The sequence below is a fragment of the Ranitomeya imitator genome, chromosome 3 (genome assembly GCF_032444005.1).
Source record: "Ranitomeya imitator isolate aRanImi1 chromosome 3, aRanImi1.pri, whole genome shotgun sequence".
Taxonomy (NCBI): Eukaryota; Metazoa; Chordata; class Amphibia; order Anura; family Dendrobatidae; genus Ranitomeya; species Ranitomeya imitator.
Window position 1 is genome coordinate 477,840,518 of NC_091284.1, and position 17,824 is coordinate 477,858,341.

General features: G+C 40.1%; 1 protein-coding gene across 1 annotated transcript in view; it reads right to left on the bottom strand.

Annotated features, from left to right (window-relative positions):
• Positions 1-17,824, bottom strand: part of RASA3 (RAS p21 protein activator 3) — a 278,927-nt gene that overhangs the window by 17,461 nt on the left and 243,642 nt on the right. The window contains exons 16-18 of the mRNA XM_069757531.1: positions 11,892-11,969; positions 4,793-4,870; positions 4,017-4,090 (exon numbers count right to left, since the gene is read on the bottom strand). Coding sequence (XP_069613632.1) covers positions 4,017-4,090; positions 4,793-4,870; positions 11,892-11,969 — 230 coding nt within the window. The remainder of the gene's footprint in view (positions 1-4,016; positions 4,091-4,792; positions 4,871-11,891; positions 11,970-17,824) is intronic.

The following is a 17,824-nucleotide window of genomic DNA, read 5'->3' on the forward strand; positions in this document are numbered from 1 at the left end:
AATTTGGACTCATCAGACCAAAGCACAGATTTCCACTGGTCTAATGTCCATTCCTTGTGTTCTTTAGCCCAAACAAGTCTCTTCTGCTTGTTGCCTGTCCTTAGCAGTGGTTTCCTAGCAGCTATTTTACCATTAAGGCCTGCTGCACAAAGTCTCCTCTTAACAGTTGTTGTAGATATGTGTCTGCTGCTAGAACTCTGTGTGGCATTGACCTGGTCTCTAATCTGAGCTGCTGTTAACCTGCGATTTCTAAGGCTGGTGACTCGGATAAACTTATCCTCAGAAGCAGAGGTGACTCTTGCTTTTCCTTTACTGGGGCGGTCCTCATGTGAGCCAGTTTCTTTGTAGCGCTTGATGGTTTTTGCCACTGCACTTGGGGACACTTTCAAAGTTTGCCCAATTTTTCGAACTGACTGACCTTCATTTCTTAAAGTAATGATGGCCACTCATTTTTCTTTACTTAGCTGCTTTTTTCTTGCCATAATACAAATTCTAACAGTCTATTCAGTAAGACTATCAGCTGTGTATCCACCTGACTTCTGCTCAACACAACTGATGGTCCCAACACCATTTATAAGGCAAAAAATCCCACTTCTTAAACCTGACAGGACACACCTGTGAAGTGAAAACAATTCCCGGTGACTACCTCTTGAAGCTCATCAAGAGAATGCCAAGAGTGTGCAAAGCAGTCATCAAAGCAAAAGGTGGCTACTATGAAGAACCTAGAATATAAGAAATAATTTCAGGTATTTCACACTTTTTTGTTAAGTATATAATTTCACATGTGTTAATTCATAGTTTTGATGCCTTCAGTGTGAATTTATAATTTTCATAGTCCTGAAAATACTGAAAAAGTCTAACATGGATAAAACCCCTAAAAGTAAGTAATATATAATTGGCAGATTAATTCCAATGATTGTGCTGATGTCTAGTTCCAGATAGATATCCACTAATATGCAAACCTCGATGATCCAAAATAGACTAAGCAAGTATGGGAGTGCCTCGGCCAGAAGCAATTCCCTCATAGTCACCCAGCATTTTGGGCTTGAGTTGCAAGTAGGTAGTATGTAACATCACAATACTTGTAGGAATAGGAGAAGATCAACACTAAGTCTGTCCTCCAAAACGTTTCAAAGATGCCTGCTCTTCTTTTTCAGAAGGAGGAAGAGCAGGTATCTTTGAAACGTGTTGGAGGATAGAGTTGATGAGGTTCTCATATAACTCCGTACAAGTACTGTGATGTCACATACTACAGCAAACACTGGAAATTAGAGACTATCTAACTGGAACAACACACTAAAGGCCCCTTCACATTAAGCGACGCTGCAGCGATACCGACAACGATCCGGATCGCTGCAGCGTCGCTCTTTGGTCGCTGGAGAGCTGTCACACAGACCGCTCTCCAGAGACCAACGATGCCGGTAACCAGGGTAAACATCGGGTAACTAAGCGCAGGGCCGCGCTTAGTAACCCGATGTTTACCCTGGATACCATGCTAGAAGTAAAAAAAAAACAAATAGTACATACTTACCTACCGCTGTCTGTCCTCCAGCGCTGCGCTCTGCTTCTCTGCTCTCCTCCTGTACTGTCTGTGAGCCGGAAAGCAGAGCGGTGACGTCACCGCTCTGCTTTCCGGCTCACAGCCAGTGCAGGAGGAGAGCAGAGCACAGCGCTGGAGGACAGACAGCGGTAGGTAAGTATCTAGTGTTTGTTTTTTTTACTTTTAGCATGGTAACCAGGGTAAACATCGGGTTACTAAGCGCGGCCCTGCGCTTAGTTACCCGATGTTTACCCTGGTTACCAGTGAAGACATCGCTGGATCGGTGTCACACACGCCGATCCAGCGATGTCTCCAGGGAGTCCAGCGACGAAATAAAGTTCTGGACTTTATTCAGCGACCAACGATCTCCCAGCAGGGGCCTGATCGTTGGTCGCTGTCACACAGAACGATTTTATTAACGATATCGTTGCTACGTCACAAATAACAACGATATCGTTAACAATATCGTTATGTGTGAAGGTACCTTAACACAATCACTGGAAGTGATATGCTAACAGCGGGACAGTTTTAAACCGAGACTTCTTATCAGGCTAGGTGTGTTGGTATCATGTCTTCCACGTAGTGCTACCTATTCACTAAATGACATTGTTTGTAGATGTTACGAGTTCCCATATATTGCTGGCAGTGCATTTATTATTTTTAACTATACAGTGGCATGTAAAAGTTTGGGCACTCAAGTTAAAGATGACACATTTCCTATGTATTCTAGGCAAAAAAAAAACAAAAAACACAATTTTTAAAATGAAAAAAATAAAATAAATAAATAAAAATAAGTGAAAAATGGTCTGGCGCAAAAGTTTGGGCACCCTTGCAGATTTGTGTGCTCAGTTAACCTTAATTGGCCTGTTAGGGTTATGGCTTGTTCGCCATCATCGTTAGGAAAGGCCAGGTGATACAAGTTACCCAACTTTATCAAAATCCAGGATCTTCTAACCTTGTGCCAAAAACAGAATCAAGGGTTCTTCTAAGCAGCTGCTTAGTACTCTGAAAATGAAAATGGAGGAGGCCCTCAAAGCACGAGATGGCTATCAGAAGATAAAGCGTTTTCAACTTGCCCTTTCCTCAGTCAAAAATGTAATTAAGAAATGAAAGTTAACAGGAACAGTGGAGTTCAAGATAAGGTCTGGAAGATCAAGCAAAATTTCAGTGAGAGATGCTGGTAGGATTGCTAGAGAAGCAAATTAGAACCCCCGACTGACTGCAAAAGAACGTCAGAAATATTTAGCGGACTCTGGAGTTGTGGTACATTGTTCTACTGTTCATAAACATCTGCACAAATATGGCCTTCATGGAAGAGTCGTCAGAAAAAAAACTCTCCTGCGTCTTCCCCATAAAATTCAGAGTCACAAGTATGTAAAAGAACATCTAAACAAGCTTGAAGCATTTTGGAAACAAGTCCCGTGGACTAATGAGGTTAAAATAGAACTCTTTGGCCACAATGATCAAAGTTATTTGTGGAGAAAATATGGCACAGGATTTCAGGAAAAGAACATCTCATTAAGCATGGGGGTGGATCAATCATGTTGTGTTGCAGCAAATGGCATGGGAAACATTTCATGTGCAGAGGAAAGAACCGATTCAATGAAATAACACATTTTTGATGCAAACATAACATCTGTAAAAAAGCTGAAGTTGAAAAGAGGATGGCTTCTATAAATGGATCATGAACTTAAACACATGTCAAAATCCACAATAGACCATCTCTAAAAGCACAAGCTGAAGGTTTTACAATGACCCTCACAGTCCCCTGATCTGAACATCATTGAAAATCTGTGGCTAGACCTCAAATTTGCAGTGCATGCAAGACAACCCCGGAATCTCACAGAACTGGAAGAATTTTCCAAGAAAGAATGGATGAAAATCCCTCAAACATGAACTGAAAGACTCTTGGCTGGCCACAAAGAGCGTTTACAAGCTGTGATAGTTTTAAATCGGCATACTACTAGGTACTAATCATGAAGGGTGCCAAACTTTTGCATAAGCCCATTTTCCTTTTTGTAATTTTTAAAATGTAAAAGATGACAATATGTATATTTTTTGCCTAAAATACACACTATCTTTAAGCCTTTTAGAGGTCATTTCATCCTTAATTTGCTTAACTGTTCACAATAACAGTAATTTTGACCAGGAGTGCCCAAACCTTTACATGACACTGTATCTACTGCCCGCTTTTAGTTACCTGTGCAAATAGATTGTATACATATCTCAAATAACCAGGCCAATATGTAACCTTTGCCTACTGAATACTAGCTCATCTTGTCTGGTGATTGACAATCAAAATAAGGTCTAATAAATTCTAGAGCAAAGAAAATACATGTTGGTTTCCAATAGTAGCAAACTAGATCTAAGCAATCATTTTTCAGGTTTAACTTAGAGAAGGAAACATCTGATGTATTATAGGCAATAAACACATTATTGCTTCTGGAGAAGAAAAGAAGCCTGGGTTTAATCTCACCCTTCTTTAAGAAGAATAGGTTGCTCTATGCTCTTGTGATCTCTCCTTCCCGAGGAGGAAATCAGGTCCAGGAACTAAACAAGCAGGAATATGAGTTAATGACAAAGAAAATTGGTGAATGATGTGACTATAAACAAGCCAATGTTTATAAATGGAACTGTATGTGGCCTGTGTGTCTACGAACCAAGATCATATTGCGTGAATGTATTCTGGGCATGCCTCGTCCCCTGCTGCATGGAATCTGACAATTAAGACACGTGGCTCTACTTGCATCAACTTGATGTACAGGTAGCAAGTGAATCTTGTAGCAAACCACTAAGGCTTACACTGTACACAATGCTGTCATGTATTATTATTAGTGTAGTCATTTTAATGAGAACCAACATCAGATTGATATAAATATATATTAGTGAGCCAGAAATGCTACCAGCTGCTTATAATAAAGGCCAGAAACTGGAAAGATACAGCTGGTCCTCTGTTGTTGGAAAATATAATATCTTTACTCATTAATAATTTGGATTAGAATACTGTAATTAATTTAGATGCCTTTTTTCAAGGGTTTATTTCCAAATCCTTGTTTTTTTATATGATTTTGTCGAACCAAACCACTGGGGACAAGACCAGCCACTTCGCTGTAAAGTGGGGTTTTAGGTGCCAATAACTCAGAGAATCAACAAGTGTGTGTGTTTAGTCTTCAAAAGAGTTAACACATGCATGGACGTATAAAACTTTCCGAGGACAGCTTATGCAATCCAAGAAAAACTTGAGAAACTCACATTCTTCACAGCATCTGCATACTTTTGTTCATTAAAGTGGTCATAAAATGCAGCCATGTATGTCTCTTTGAAACTTGCCTGCAAAAAAAGACAAGTAATAACAGCAAAGGGGTATTTAGTATCTCAACACTAAGGAAAACTACTTCAAAGCTGTTATCTAGTCTTCTTTAAAATAGATTTGGTCACTTTATAATGAAAAGTCTTGCTGCTTTGTAATACGTTGAGTTTAATCCCTCCACTTTTAATGTAAATATGAAAGTAGTCAGAGCTATGTGCTGTGAATATAACATCTAGCTAAACATTTATGGCACCCTATTTTGTTCAATAAGGGCAGCAGCACATGTAAATCTCAACTACACAATCTGTATCCACAGTGAAAACGATTTTGACAAGCAAACTATAAAAGGAGTTGTCCAATTTAGAAAATGCACTTTTATACACCCTGGTAGGAAATTCTGAGCTAATAGGGTCCCATGTTTAGGATCTTCTCTCTTGGCCACAGATGAGAGCGGTTACAAAGAGCATACAACACTCCAAAAGGTTTGTTCTCTCTTGCATCACACACGAAGCTCAAATGGATTCAAATGGAAACTGTAATGCTTCATTTTCGTTATGATGATGGGGAACAGAAAATGAACACTTTCTGCCAAGTTTCCTGCAAATTACAGCTGAGCGTTGGGAATCCTGATCTAGGGATTTTTGTGATCAACAAGAAGATATTGTCCGTAGAGAAGAACTCCTTAAAAGTAGGGCTATAGAGTCAGTGTCGGTATAAAATGGACCGACTCAGACTCCTAAAATATATAATAAATTGGGTACAGTATTTAAATGTAAAATGTCCTGGATATTTTTTTCATAAGAATTTGGGAAAGTTCTGAAAGATATAAATTTCTGTTCCATTCCTGATCTAAGGATCTGGGCTTTTAGTTGAGATGAATCTGTGCTGCACTTTATGTACATGCTCAATAATAAAGCTTCTGCTCTACAGATCAGAGCAAAAAGGCACTGATAAGGAATACCTGTAGCCCTGCACTCTTCTCAAGAGCTGCTAATGAGAGATGGGCGAACCTGAACAGTAAAATTTGGCGTCTGTACCGAACACAGACTTCACCAGAGAGTCCGTGTTACTGTTCAGGTTTGGCTGCCCAAACACCAGGTGTTTGTCGCGCTGTCATGTGCATGGCAGAACGGCAGACACCGCTGTAAAATCATCCTGGCCGGTCAGAGCTGCGGTTTCCATGCTGTCAAAAGACAACATGAGCACACAGCCATGATCGGAGGTATAAAATTTACCTCCGGTCACTGGTGTTAGCTGATGGGACAACTGCTTCCATCATCCGACACCTGCTGCCGCTAATAACAGCGATAGTAGGAGCGGTGGACGGGAGTATTCATCAGCCGCTCCTGCGCTGTAAATAAATATTTAAAAAAAAAAAACCTGGCGTGGGTTCCCATGTATTTGTGTTAACCAGCCAGGCAAAAGTCAGAGCTGGGGACTGAAACCTACTCAGCTGTCAGATTCAGAAAGGCTGGTTATTAAGAATTTGGGAGGTCCCCACACCATATTTTTTAATTATTTAAATAATTTAAAAAAAAAACAGCGTGGGGTCCCACCATTTTTGACAACCAGCCTTGCTAAAGCAGACAGCTGAGGGCTGGTATTCTCAGGTTGGTAAGGGGCCATGGATATTGCCCCCCCAGCCTAAAAATAGGGGGGGGACCCCACACCAGTTTTTTTAAATTATATATTTAAATAGTGAAAAAATATGGCGTGGAGACCCCTCTATTCTTGACAACTAGCCTTGCTGACACTGACAGCTGAGGGTTGCAGCCTCCAGTTGTGCGTTTTGCCTGGCTGCTTATAGAAAACACAGGGGACCTCACGCCGTTTTTTTTTTTTTTTAAATTATTTATTTATAGCGCAGGAGCAGCTCATGAATACGCTCATCCACTGCTCCTGCTTGGTAATTAATGGCAGCAGGTGTCGGATGATGGGAGCAGTTGTCCCATCAGCTGACACCAGTGACTTGAGGTAAACTTTATACCTGCGATCACAGTTGAGCGCTCACGATGTCTTGACAGCATAGGAACCACGGCTCTCTGACCGGCAGGGGTGGTATCAACGCCGATCAGAAGTGGTGTCTGCTGCGCTGTCAAGCACATACCAGCGCAGCAAACACTATGTTCTGTCCCCTCTTTCAAGTGAATGGGGTCCGGGTTCGGGTACTGTTCTGGAACTCAAACTTTTTGTAACTGTTTGGCCAAACCCACTGGACCCAAACATTCAGGAGTTGGCACATCTCTACTGCCAAAGTGAACAGGAAAACAGGATTAATGTAAGAACTTATTAAAGCATATCTATACTTTCAATAAACTGTATAAATCAATAGTCCAGTGTATGTTTTCTCTGTATGCTTCAGGTTTTAGTTTGTTTTTCTTCTTAGTTCATGTTTGGAGAGGTTAGCTGCTCTAATGTTTTTCATGTTATTAGCTCTGCTTACAGTTTCAGTTTCTTTCTGGGGTATGATTCAGCACAAACTTGCTCCCTCCTCCCCTCTTCATAGACTGTGAAGCATCATGATGTGAAACATTTACTGGGCTGTATCCTGAGAAACACTTGAGGTTGACAGTTCAGAGTAAAGCCATCTAATCACATATTACAAACTTTTTATTTGTCATCATCTGAACTAATGATTTATGCAAAGTTTGCCTCATTTCTCTCCAAAAGAATACACGATTTCCTATTCTTGCAGTAATTACATAGCTTATTTTTTTATAGGAAAAATATATTTTTGAGATTGAATTTATATGATTACAAAATGGTTAAGAAGTTTCTTATCAAGTCAGCTGTATTTGAGCATTTCACATTAATTCAAGATGAAAAATATTTTGTGCGTCAGTTTATGACAGATGAAAACAAATGCTGTGAGCTCAAAATCAGTACACTGATAAAAATGCCCCTATGATGGCTTACAATATAAAAATATAAATTTTTTTTTACAAATCTTATACCCAGTTTTCAAAGCTGTGACTGAGAAAGATCACAGCGACAAACAAGAAATCAGTGGCCAGCACTTCCCGTCATTCAAAGGACAAGGAAAGAGCGTCTCAAACATCAATTACAAATTATTTTGCAAGTGGCAAAATTACTCTAACAATGAAAGCAAATATGCTTAAAAGACAGCTCATAGAGATTGTTATGAAAGATGGTGTGCTATTATCATTATTTGCAAAAACAGCTTTTACAACTCTTAATGGAGAAATGCCCATGCAAACTTGGTGTTTCTCTGAAAAGATAAAGTTTTAAAAAATGAGTAAATGAAGGTTCCCTTAACCAAAAGGTCGATCTTAAAAAGACTGAAGAGATGCTTTATATTTAAATAGATGCCTGCACACATCACAGAGTGAACTATTTTGCTATAAACGCTCAATTTGTTTGTGACAAGGAAATATTTTTCACTGAGAGTAAAAGATACTAAAGCTCATGGCACCAGACAGTTTCTCCAGACCTTAGTGGAAAAAGTACTGCAAGATTATGAACTAAAAAAGAACAAGTTCTAGCTATTGTAACTGAAAATTCTTCAAATATGATAAGTACAATGAAACTGAAAAATGAGAATAATGAAGGTGAACAGCAGCTAGAAGAAAATTTTAGATTCAGTATGTTTGAAATGGAAAACCACAGTCCTGTAACTGAGGAACAAATAGATACTGCGAAGAGTTTGTATGGGTTTCCTTCAGGTACTCCGGTTTCCTCCCACATTCCAAAGACATACTGATAGGGAATTTAGATTGTGAGCCCCAACGGGGACAGCGATGATAATGTGTGCAAACTGTAAAACGCTGCGGAATATGTTAGCACTATATAAAAATAAAGATTATTATTATACTACTATAGAAGAACAGCAAAATGATACTATACAATTAGATGATCTTGATGAAGCCACTTCAAAGCTTTCTCATATTCATCACATGCGCTGAGTTGTGCACACGCTGCAGCGGGCAAGAGGGACATGCTGGAACTCTGATTAGCAAAGTGGGGAATTTGGTTATTGCTGTCAGAACCCTGAAAATTGATTCCATCTTGAAAAGATGTGCTGGAAAAGGTACAATTGTGGATCCTGCCACTGGGTAGGGCAGCACCTATTTAATGATTGAGCTTTTGCTTGAGCTGAAACCCTTTTTTGTAGACATGGCCAACCCTCAGGTAACACTAAATAAAGGTCAATGGACACAGGTGGCTTAATTGAAGGAATTACTTTATCACCCTATTAGTGACCTAAACATTGAGAAGCTAAGGATTTAATTCCTGGCATTTTCATAAAGGAGTGGAAGAACTTGCTGTTTTGCTTGTCCCAAAGAAGAGGTTTAGTCGCAGATAGCATTGCTGCTTCAACGAAATGTAGATAGACCCCGCTATTAGAAAATAAAATTCTTCTGGCAGCTGTTTATGTGGACTGTTATGAACAGGCGATTCAGAACCCCAATGAACCTGGTGGTTACGAGCACAGAAAATGACCTGATAGTTGCTAATCACATAGGACGAGCTCTGAGACGTGGGAACTCTGCTGACCGCAATCCCTAATCCTATCACACCACACTAGAGGTAGCCGTGGATTGCTCTTAACGCTCCCTATGCAACTCGGCACAGCCTGAGAAACTAGCTAGCCCTGAAGATAGAAAAATAAGCCTACCTTGCCTCAGAGAAATTCCCCAAAGGAAAAGGCAGCCCCCCACATATAATGACTGTGAGCAAAGATGAAAACACAAACACAGAGATGAAACAGATTTTAGCAAGGTGAGGCCTGACTTACTAAATAGACCGAGGATAGGAAAGATAGCTTTGCGGTCAGCACAAAAACCTACAAACAACCACGCAGAGGGCGCAAAAAGACCCTCCGCACCGACTAACGGTACGGAGGTGCTTCCTCTGCGTCCCAGAGCTTCCAGCAAGCAAGACAAACCAATAAAGCAAGCTGGACAGAAAAAATAGCAAACAAAAGTAACACAAGCAGAACTTAGCTTATGCAGGGCAGACAGGCCACAAGAACGATCCAGGAGAGAGCAAAACCAATACTGGAACATTGACTGGAGGCCAGGAACAAAGAACTAGGTGGAGTTAAATAGAGCAGCACCTAACGACTTAACCTCGTCACCTGAGGAAGGAAACTCAGAAGCCGCAGCCCCACTCACATCCACCAGAGGAAGCTCCTAGACAGAACCAGCCGAAGTACCGCTCATGACCACAGGAGGGAGCTTGACCTCAGAATTCACAACAGTGGACCCAAGTTATCGTATATTGCTGGATGATCAACAGCTTTCTAAAGGAAAAAAAGCTCTGACTGGAGTAGCAAGTCAAGATGAGTGGGCTACAGGACTACCAAGAGCAAGAGGACTTGGGACTTGCCAGTGCTACTTGCTACCATATCTTCAAGCCTCATCAGATGAGGAGTTTAATTTTGAGAAGTATTTGGACGACATGGAGCAGGAAAAGCTTGCCGCAGGGAAAAAGATTCTACTCCCATATCAAACAGACTGACCAAATTTCGGCAAAATTTTTCACTTGCTCTCAAAGAAGTAGAAGAGTTCAACCGTTCATCAAAACTGACTGTGCAGGAGGCAATTCCTATATACGCTGAAATTTTTAGAGATGTCGCCCATGTAGTTACCGCTTTGCCTCCAACCCAAGTTAGTGTAGAGAGGTTGCTCTCTAGCATTAAAATAATTAGGTCAGATTTGAGGTCATCTATGAAGCAGGATCTGATGGAGGCGATACTATTTCTCAGAACAAATTCATAGACTGTAAAAATGTTATTCAGTACATTTTTGCTGAAAACTTTTTTCCCCACTTACTGCATGGTGTCTTGCAGATTTACAATTTCTTAAATTTTTTTGTGTTCTAAAGGTGTATTCCAATAAATATATTTTATGTTCTGTCTAAACAGCTTTATTATTGTATCATAATGGTGATTAAAAACCTGATGTAACCACTTTACTACAGTAAATCACTTAAACATGAGCCAAATATGGGGTAGTCCGAGTCAGAGAAATTGAGGAGTCTGAGTAGGAGGTTTGGCTTACCGACTTCACAGCTCTGCTTAAAAGTAAATTGGTGCCATAATTCAAATTTTATAAGACAGTGAAAACCAATTACTTGTAATTTAAAGAGACACTCTGCAAACAATGCTTCCTTGATGCAGGAGCTATCTATCTAATAGGAAATTACAGGTTACCATATAATACTGGAAACTTATTAACTGTACTAATGGATATTATGATGACTACAATATTTCTGAATCAAAATTAGAGTTTGAATCAGCTAAGAAAAGTCTGCTACATAAAAGCTTTGGCATTACAGGTGGTAAAGTGGAAGGACTAGTTGTGCGGCTTCTCATCTACTGAGTGCAAGAAAATCAATCATTCATGCTTAGATATACAGCACTTCCTGAAACAAATCCTTACTGTCTCAATGAAATATTAGCAGGTCTTAGACTGAAGTTTAGATTATTAGAGAGTGAGACTGAATCTGTGAACTGCTTAAAAGAATTACCGTAGATATTTCCTGTGACTCACACTCTCACCCCATCCTTAAAAAAAAAAAAGAGAAGGAAAGAAATGCCAAGGCTTGATTCTGTTGCACAACTGCCAGTACCATGCCCTTGGATGTACTCCTTTGAGGACAATCAGATGCTCACTCTTTGGTAAAAGCAGCATAAATAATGACTCTATTGGGAAAGAGCTGTTAAAATAAACGGTGGCGATACATTCTCCATTGCATGAAATAACGTTTTTTCAAGAGTAGAAGATTAATGTTGTTGAGGGTGGTTTCGTAGTGAGCTAGTAATAAACAAGCTAACCACAGAAAAATGACGCACTGAAAACTTAGAAATACATCAATAAATGTTCATTATTGGCAAGACCAAGTATTCAGCTGCGTAGTATGCCTATAAACAAACCATATCAGTGGGCAGGAAGCCCAATGCTCTCAACTTACATGGTGATCATGTCGTGAAAACACAAAGCAGTATTGATCAAATCTACCATTTTCCATACACTTTTGTTGGTTCTATCATCAGGTGTTCACAGTAGAAATACTTACAGATTTTGACTTGGATAAGCTGCCTAATGTCTGTATAGTCTTGGAGATGAGGGTCAACGTTCTAGAAGTCTGTGGGTCCTGTGTGAAACAGTTAAAGTCATTATGCAAATTGTCTCTTCGGTGAGGAAGAGAACTAGAACTCTAGTGCCACCTATTGGAAGGTAGCAATCCTACAAGTCAATGTCGACCCTTTAACGAGCCTCGTCACATGACTTAGAATAATAGCCAAACCAGAATCTCAATTTGCAGACACAGTTTCGGGGTACTGCCCCTTGTCAGTGCAAACTGAATATCTGGCTTGGCTGTGTGATAGACGCCCGACCGATATCCAAAGAGAAACGATACTTCTTAGTTAATGTCATTGATCACATTTTAAACATGACAAAGGGCTACATTTCCCACAGAGCTGTGGTATATCTGCCACTGGTAAATCCATGAGCTTTCCATTTCTAGTACACCCTATGTAATGACACACACATCTCATGGCCATACAAAACAGGCTGGTAAAAAAATAGCTAAATAACTTCATGTTAAATGCATTGGGATGAGAAAATAAATGTAAATACAAAGGGTGGACATTTTTTAGACATACAAATGTACTACTAAAACCATGCAGTATGTGAAAAAAAAATTAAGATTCTGAATAACAACGTGCTATTTGAAAATCTCCCCATAGAATATGGTCAACAGTATACTAATAAATCCAATATATTACTAAATAATTAAATCGGATAAGGATACTTATACCATTATGTGGTAAATGAGGCAAGAGCTCAGTGGAGAACATATTACGGTATACATTCATTTGCAATACGCCACAGTCAGATATCTCCAATTATAGCATTAGTTCATAGTCGTGCCCTCCTAATGTAACGCTCATATGAGCAGCTGCTGCAGAATGTCTCATTCATTAAGACTGATTCATGATGTACCAGCATAACCATATGGTCATAAACAAACGCTAATATGTGTATATTAACAAGTCGATTACTGTGATGCAACTGAGAACTAAATAAAACCAACAAATATGTCCAGACATGAAGGTTCAGACTGAATAATCTACTAACCTCCTCCACGGGCACAGGCCCCCCCCCCCCCCCAAATATATGCATGCAACAAGTCCTGAAATAACCAGCCTACATAATACTATTCCACACTTACATACAATATACATACTATAAACCGTGGGGAAAATAAGTATTTCATACATTGCCGATTTTGCAAGTTTTCCCACCTACAAAGAATGGAGAGGTCTGCAATTTTTATCTTGGTACACTTCAATTGTGCAAGACAGAATCTAAAATAAATAAATTGTATGATATATAAATAATTATTGTTAATAATAATAATAATAGAAAAACAAATTAATATTTGGTACAGAAACCTTTGTTTGTAATTACAGAGGTCAGATGTTTCCTGTATCTCTTGACCAAGTTTGCACACACTGCAGCAGGGATTTTGGCCCACTCCTCCCTACAGATCTTCTCCAGATCTTTCAAGTTTAAGGGCTGTTGCTGGCTAGGCCATTCCAAGACCTTGAAATGCTTCTTACAGAGCCACTCCTTAACTTTTCTGGCTGTGTGTTTCGAGTCATTGTCATGCTGGAAGACATAGCCACGGGAAAGGAGGTTGTTGGCCAAAATCTCAATACATGACCCCTTCTATCTTTCCTTTAATATTGAGCGGTCGTCCTGTCCCCTATGCAGAAAAGTAAGGTGTTTCCCCCACAATGCTTCACGGTATGGGTGGTGCTCTTGATGTTGTACTCATCCTACTTTTTCCTCCAAGCAGGGCGAGTGGAGTTGCTAGATACCAAAAAGTTCTATTTTGGTCTCATCTGACCACATGATCTTCTCCCATATCTCTTCTGGATCACCCAGATGGTCATTGGCAAACTTCAAACAGGCCTGGACATGTGCTGGCGTAAGCATGGGGACCTTGAGTGCCCTGATTGATTTTAATCCATGATGGCGTGCGGTGTTACTAACGGTAATGTTTGAGACTGTAGTCCCCAGCTCTCTTCAGGTCACTGACCAGGTCCTCCCGCGTAGCTCTGGGATAATTCCTTACCTTTCTTAGAATCATCCTTACCCCACGAGGCGAGATCTTGCATGGGGCTCCAGATCAAGGAAGATTGACAGTCATCTTGTGTTTCTTCCATTTTCTAATAATTGCACCAACAGCTGTAACCTTCTCACCAAGCTGCTTGCCTATTGTCCTGTAGCCCATACGAGCCGTGTGCAGGTTTACAATTTTGTCCCTGATGCCCTTAGACAGCTTTTTGGTCTTGGCCATGGTGGAGAGGTTAGAGTGTGCTTGATTAAGTGTGTGGACAGTTGTCTGTTATACAAGCAGCGAGTTCAAACAGGTGCAATTAACACAGGTAATGAGTGCAGAGTAGGAGGGCTTCTTAAAGAAATACTAACAAGTCTTTTAGAGCCAGAATTCTTGCTGGTTGGTAGGTGATCAAATACTTATTTCATACAATAAAATGCAATTTAATTATTTAAGAATCATACAATGAGATTTTCTGTTTTTGTATTTTAGATTTCGGTCTCTCACAGTTGACGTGTAGTTACGACCAAAAATTACAGACCGCTCCGTTCTCTGTGGATAGGAAAACTTGCAAAATAATCGTCAGTGTATTAAATACTTCTATCTATTTATATTTACACACACATAATATATATATACAGTGGGGCAAAAAAGTATTTAGTCAGTCAGCAATAGTGCAAGTTCCACCACTTAAAAAGATGAGAGGCGTCTGTAATTTACATCATAGGTAGACCTCAACTATGGGAGACAAACTGAGAAAAAAAAATCCAGAAAATCACATTGTCTGTTTTTTTAACATTTTATTTGCATATTATGGTGGAAAATAAGTATTTGGTCAGAAACAAAATTTCATCTCAATACTTTGTAATATATCCTTTGTTGGCAATGACAGAGGTCAAACGTTTTCTGTAAGTCTTCACAAGGTTGCCACACACTGTTGTTGGTATGTTGGCCCATTCCTCCATGCAGATCTCCTCTAGAGCAGTGATTTTTTTGGCTTTTCGCTTGACAACACGGACTTTCAACTCCCTCCAAAGGTTTTCTATAGGGTTGAGATCTGGAGACTGGCTAGGCCACTCCAGGACCTTGAAATGCTTCTTACGAAGCCACTCCTTCGTTGCCCTGGCGGTGTGCTTTGGATCATTGCCATGTTGAAAGACGCAGCCACGTTTCATCTTCAATGCCCTTGCTGATGGAAGGAGGTTTGCACTCAAAATCTCACGATACATGGCCCCATTCATTCTTTTATGTACCCGGATCAGTCGTCCTGGCCCCTTTGCAGAGAAACAGCCCCAAAGCATGATGTTTCCACCACCATGCTTTACAGTAGGTATGGTGTATGATGGATGCAACTCAGTATTCTTTTTCCTCCAAACACGACAAGTTGTGTTTCTACCAAACAGTTTCAGTTTGGTTTCATCAGACCATAGGACATTCTCCCAAAACTCCTCTGGATCATCCAAATGCTCTCTAGCAAACTTCAGACGGGCCCGGACATGTACTGGCTTAAGCAGTGGGACACGTCTGGCACTGCAGGATCTGAGTCCATGGTGGCGTAGTGTGTTACTTATGGTAAGCCTTGTTACATTGGTCCCAGCTCTCTGCAGTTCATTCACTAGGTCCCCCTGCGTGGTTCTGGGATTTTTGCTCACCGTTCTTGTGATCATTCTGGCCCCACGGGGTGGGATTTTGCGTGGAGCCCCAGATCGAGGGAGATTATCAGTGGTCTTGTATGTCTTCCATTTTCTAATTATTGCTCCCACTGTTGATTTCTTCACTCCAAGCTGGTTGGCTATTGCAGATTCAGTCTTCCCAGCCTGGTGCAGGGCTACAATTTTGTTTCTGATGTCCTTTGACAGCTCTTTGGTCTTCACCATAGTGGAGTTTGGAGTCAGACTGTTTGAGGGTATGCACAGGTGTCTTTTTATACTGATAACAAGTTTAAACAGGTGCCATTACTACAGGTAATGAGTGGAGGAAAGAGGAGACTCTTAAAGAAGAAGTTACAGGTCTGTGAGAGCCAGAAATCTTGATTGTTTGTTTCTGACCAAATACTTATTTTCCACCATAATATGCAAATAAAATGATAAAAAAACAGACAATGTGATTTTCTGGATTTTTTTTTCTCAGTTTGTCTCCCATAGTTGAGGTCTACCTATGATGTAAATTACAGACGCCTCTCATCTTTTTAAGTGGTGGAACTTGCACTATTGCTGACTGACTAAATACTTTTTTGCCCCACTGTATATATATATCAATCATCCCATACACTGAGGAGCCAAGGTTATCTAATATGTTTAAAACTCTGCTGCACAACAGATCACAAGAAGAGTTTTTATGTGCTATTCTGAAATATTAACTTTTAAGAATTTATAGAAATGGCCTGCAGTGGCCTCTTTTTTTTTTACACATTAATAGCCGAAACATCTTCATACATATTTTCTTTGAAAGGTTGTAAGACTATGTCATTCATTATGTCAAAAGTACTGGAAGAGCCAATAATAGGTCTCGATGCAAGCCCCTAACTGTGTACTGCACTTATATTTGTTAATCATGTATTATAAAGTTCCTACAATATGTTATTTTGCTTCAGAACAATTATATGCTAATTAACTTTTTCATGAATTTTTAGTTGTAATACAATTTGCTTTGTACTCCCCCTTTTTTTAGCAACATCATAACACTTTACAATACTGTCAAATGACTGAAAAATTATTTTTCCACTGTATTACAGGCTGCTTTGAAGGGTTTTCCGATCATATAAACCGATAGGACATTGTTGGGATAAGTCTTCATTTTGCGATTGGGTCGGCAACCTCAGTGCCCTGTTGATCCTGAAATGAAGGGAATACATTGCCAGTGTAGCCCTATAATTCTCCATCTCTAACCCACTGTGACGGGATCATTTACAAGAGAAGGCTATGCTAAAGCAGGGATGTAACCCCTTTATGCTCAGGAAGGAGGATGGCAGCCATTAGTTCATGGAAATATCCCTTTACGTCAGGGGTGGGGAATCTTTTTTCTGCGAAGGGCCATTTGGATATTTATACCATCCTTCGGGGGCCGTACAAACTCCTTCCACAAAGTACATCATGAATCTGGCACTGGTTTAAAGACGTAATCTTTCATTGCATGCCCTTCAGTGTTCAGTAGTGAAGACTGCATGTGTATGCTAACAGAGCAAGAAGAAATTAATGAGCTGGTGGCTATCAAAATACAGCTCCTTACTCAAGAATGCGGTCCCTGAGAATCTGCTCGGGGGCCTGATAAAAGGTCATCGAGGGCCGTAAATGGCCCTGGGGCCTGAGGTTCCCGACCTCTGCTTTACTTAAACTATTCTGGTTCTTAATCAGTCTACTGCAAATTGATTTGCTCACTCTTGTACAGGAGACTGTTCTGTATTAATATAATCAATATATTAGAATGTAAAAAGAGAAAAACCTGGGACATCCAAAACATGACCAGTACGATAAAGGGGATTTCCTTTTCTTTCTAACATCTGAAACTAGAAGTCCTTGGCCCAAATTCATCATGGAGTTTCTGACTTTTGGCGTTTTTATGTCAGTTCAGGCCAGCTCTGCTAAGGTGGGCAGGCCTGGGGAAAACAGGAGCATGGCGAATCTCAACGGTCAACTTAACCATACTTTGGTCCACAAAAGTGGCATAAATTATGCAAGAAAGGTACCCCAGTCCCTGGCTGGTGTAACATTTCTGGCGGAGGTACCTCTTAATAAATTTGGTGCATCTCAATCCAGCGCACCCTTCATTAAGGCTGCCGTACAAAATCTCAGCCTTAATGAATCGGTGTAATGGTGTTTATAGAGGAAAGGACAATGTCACAAACGATAAAAAAAGGAGATATTTCATAAAACATGCTT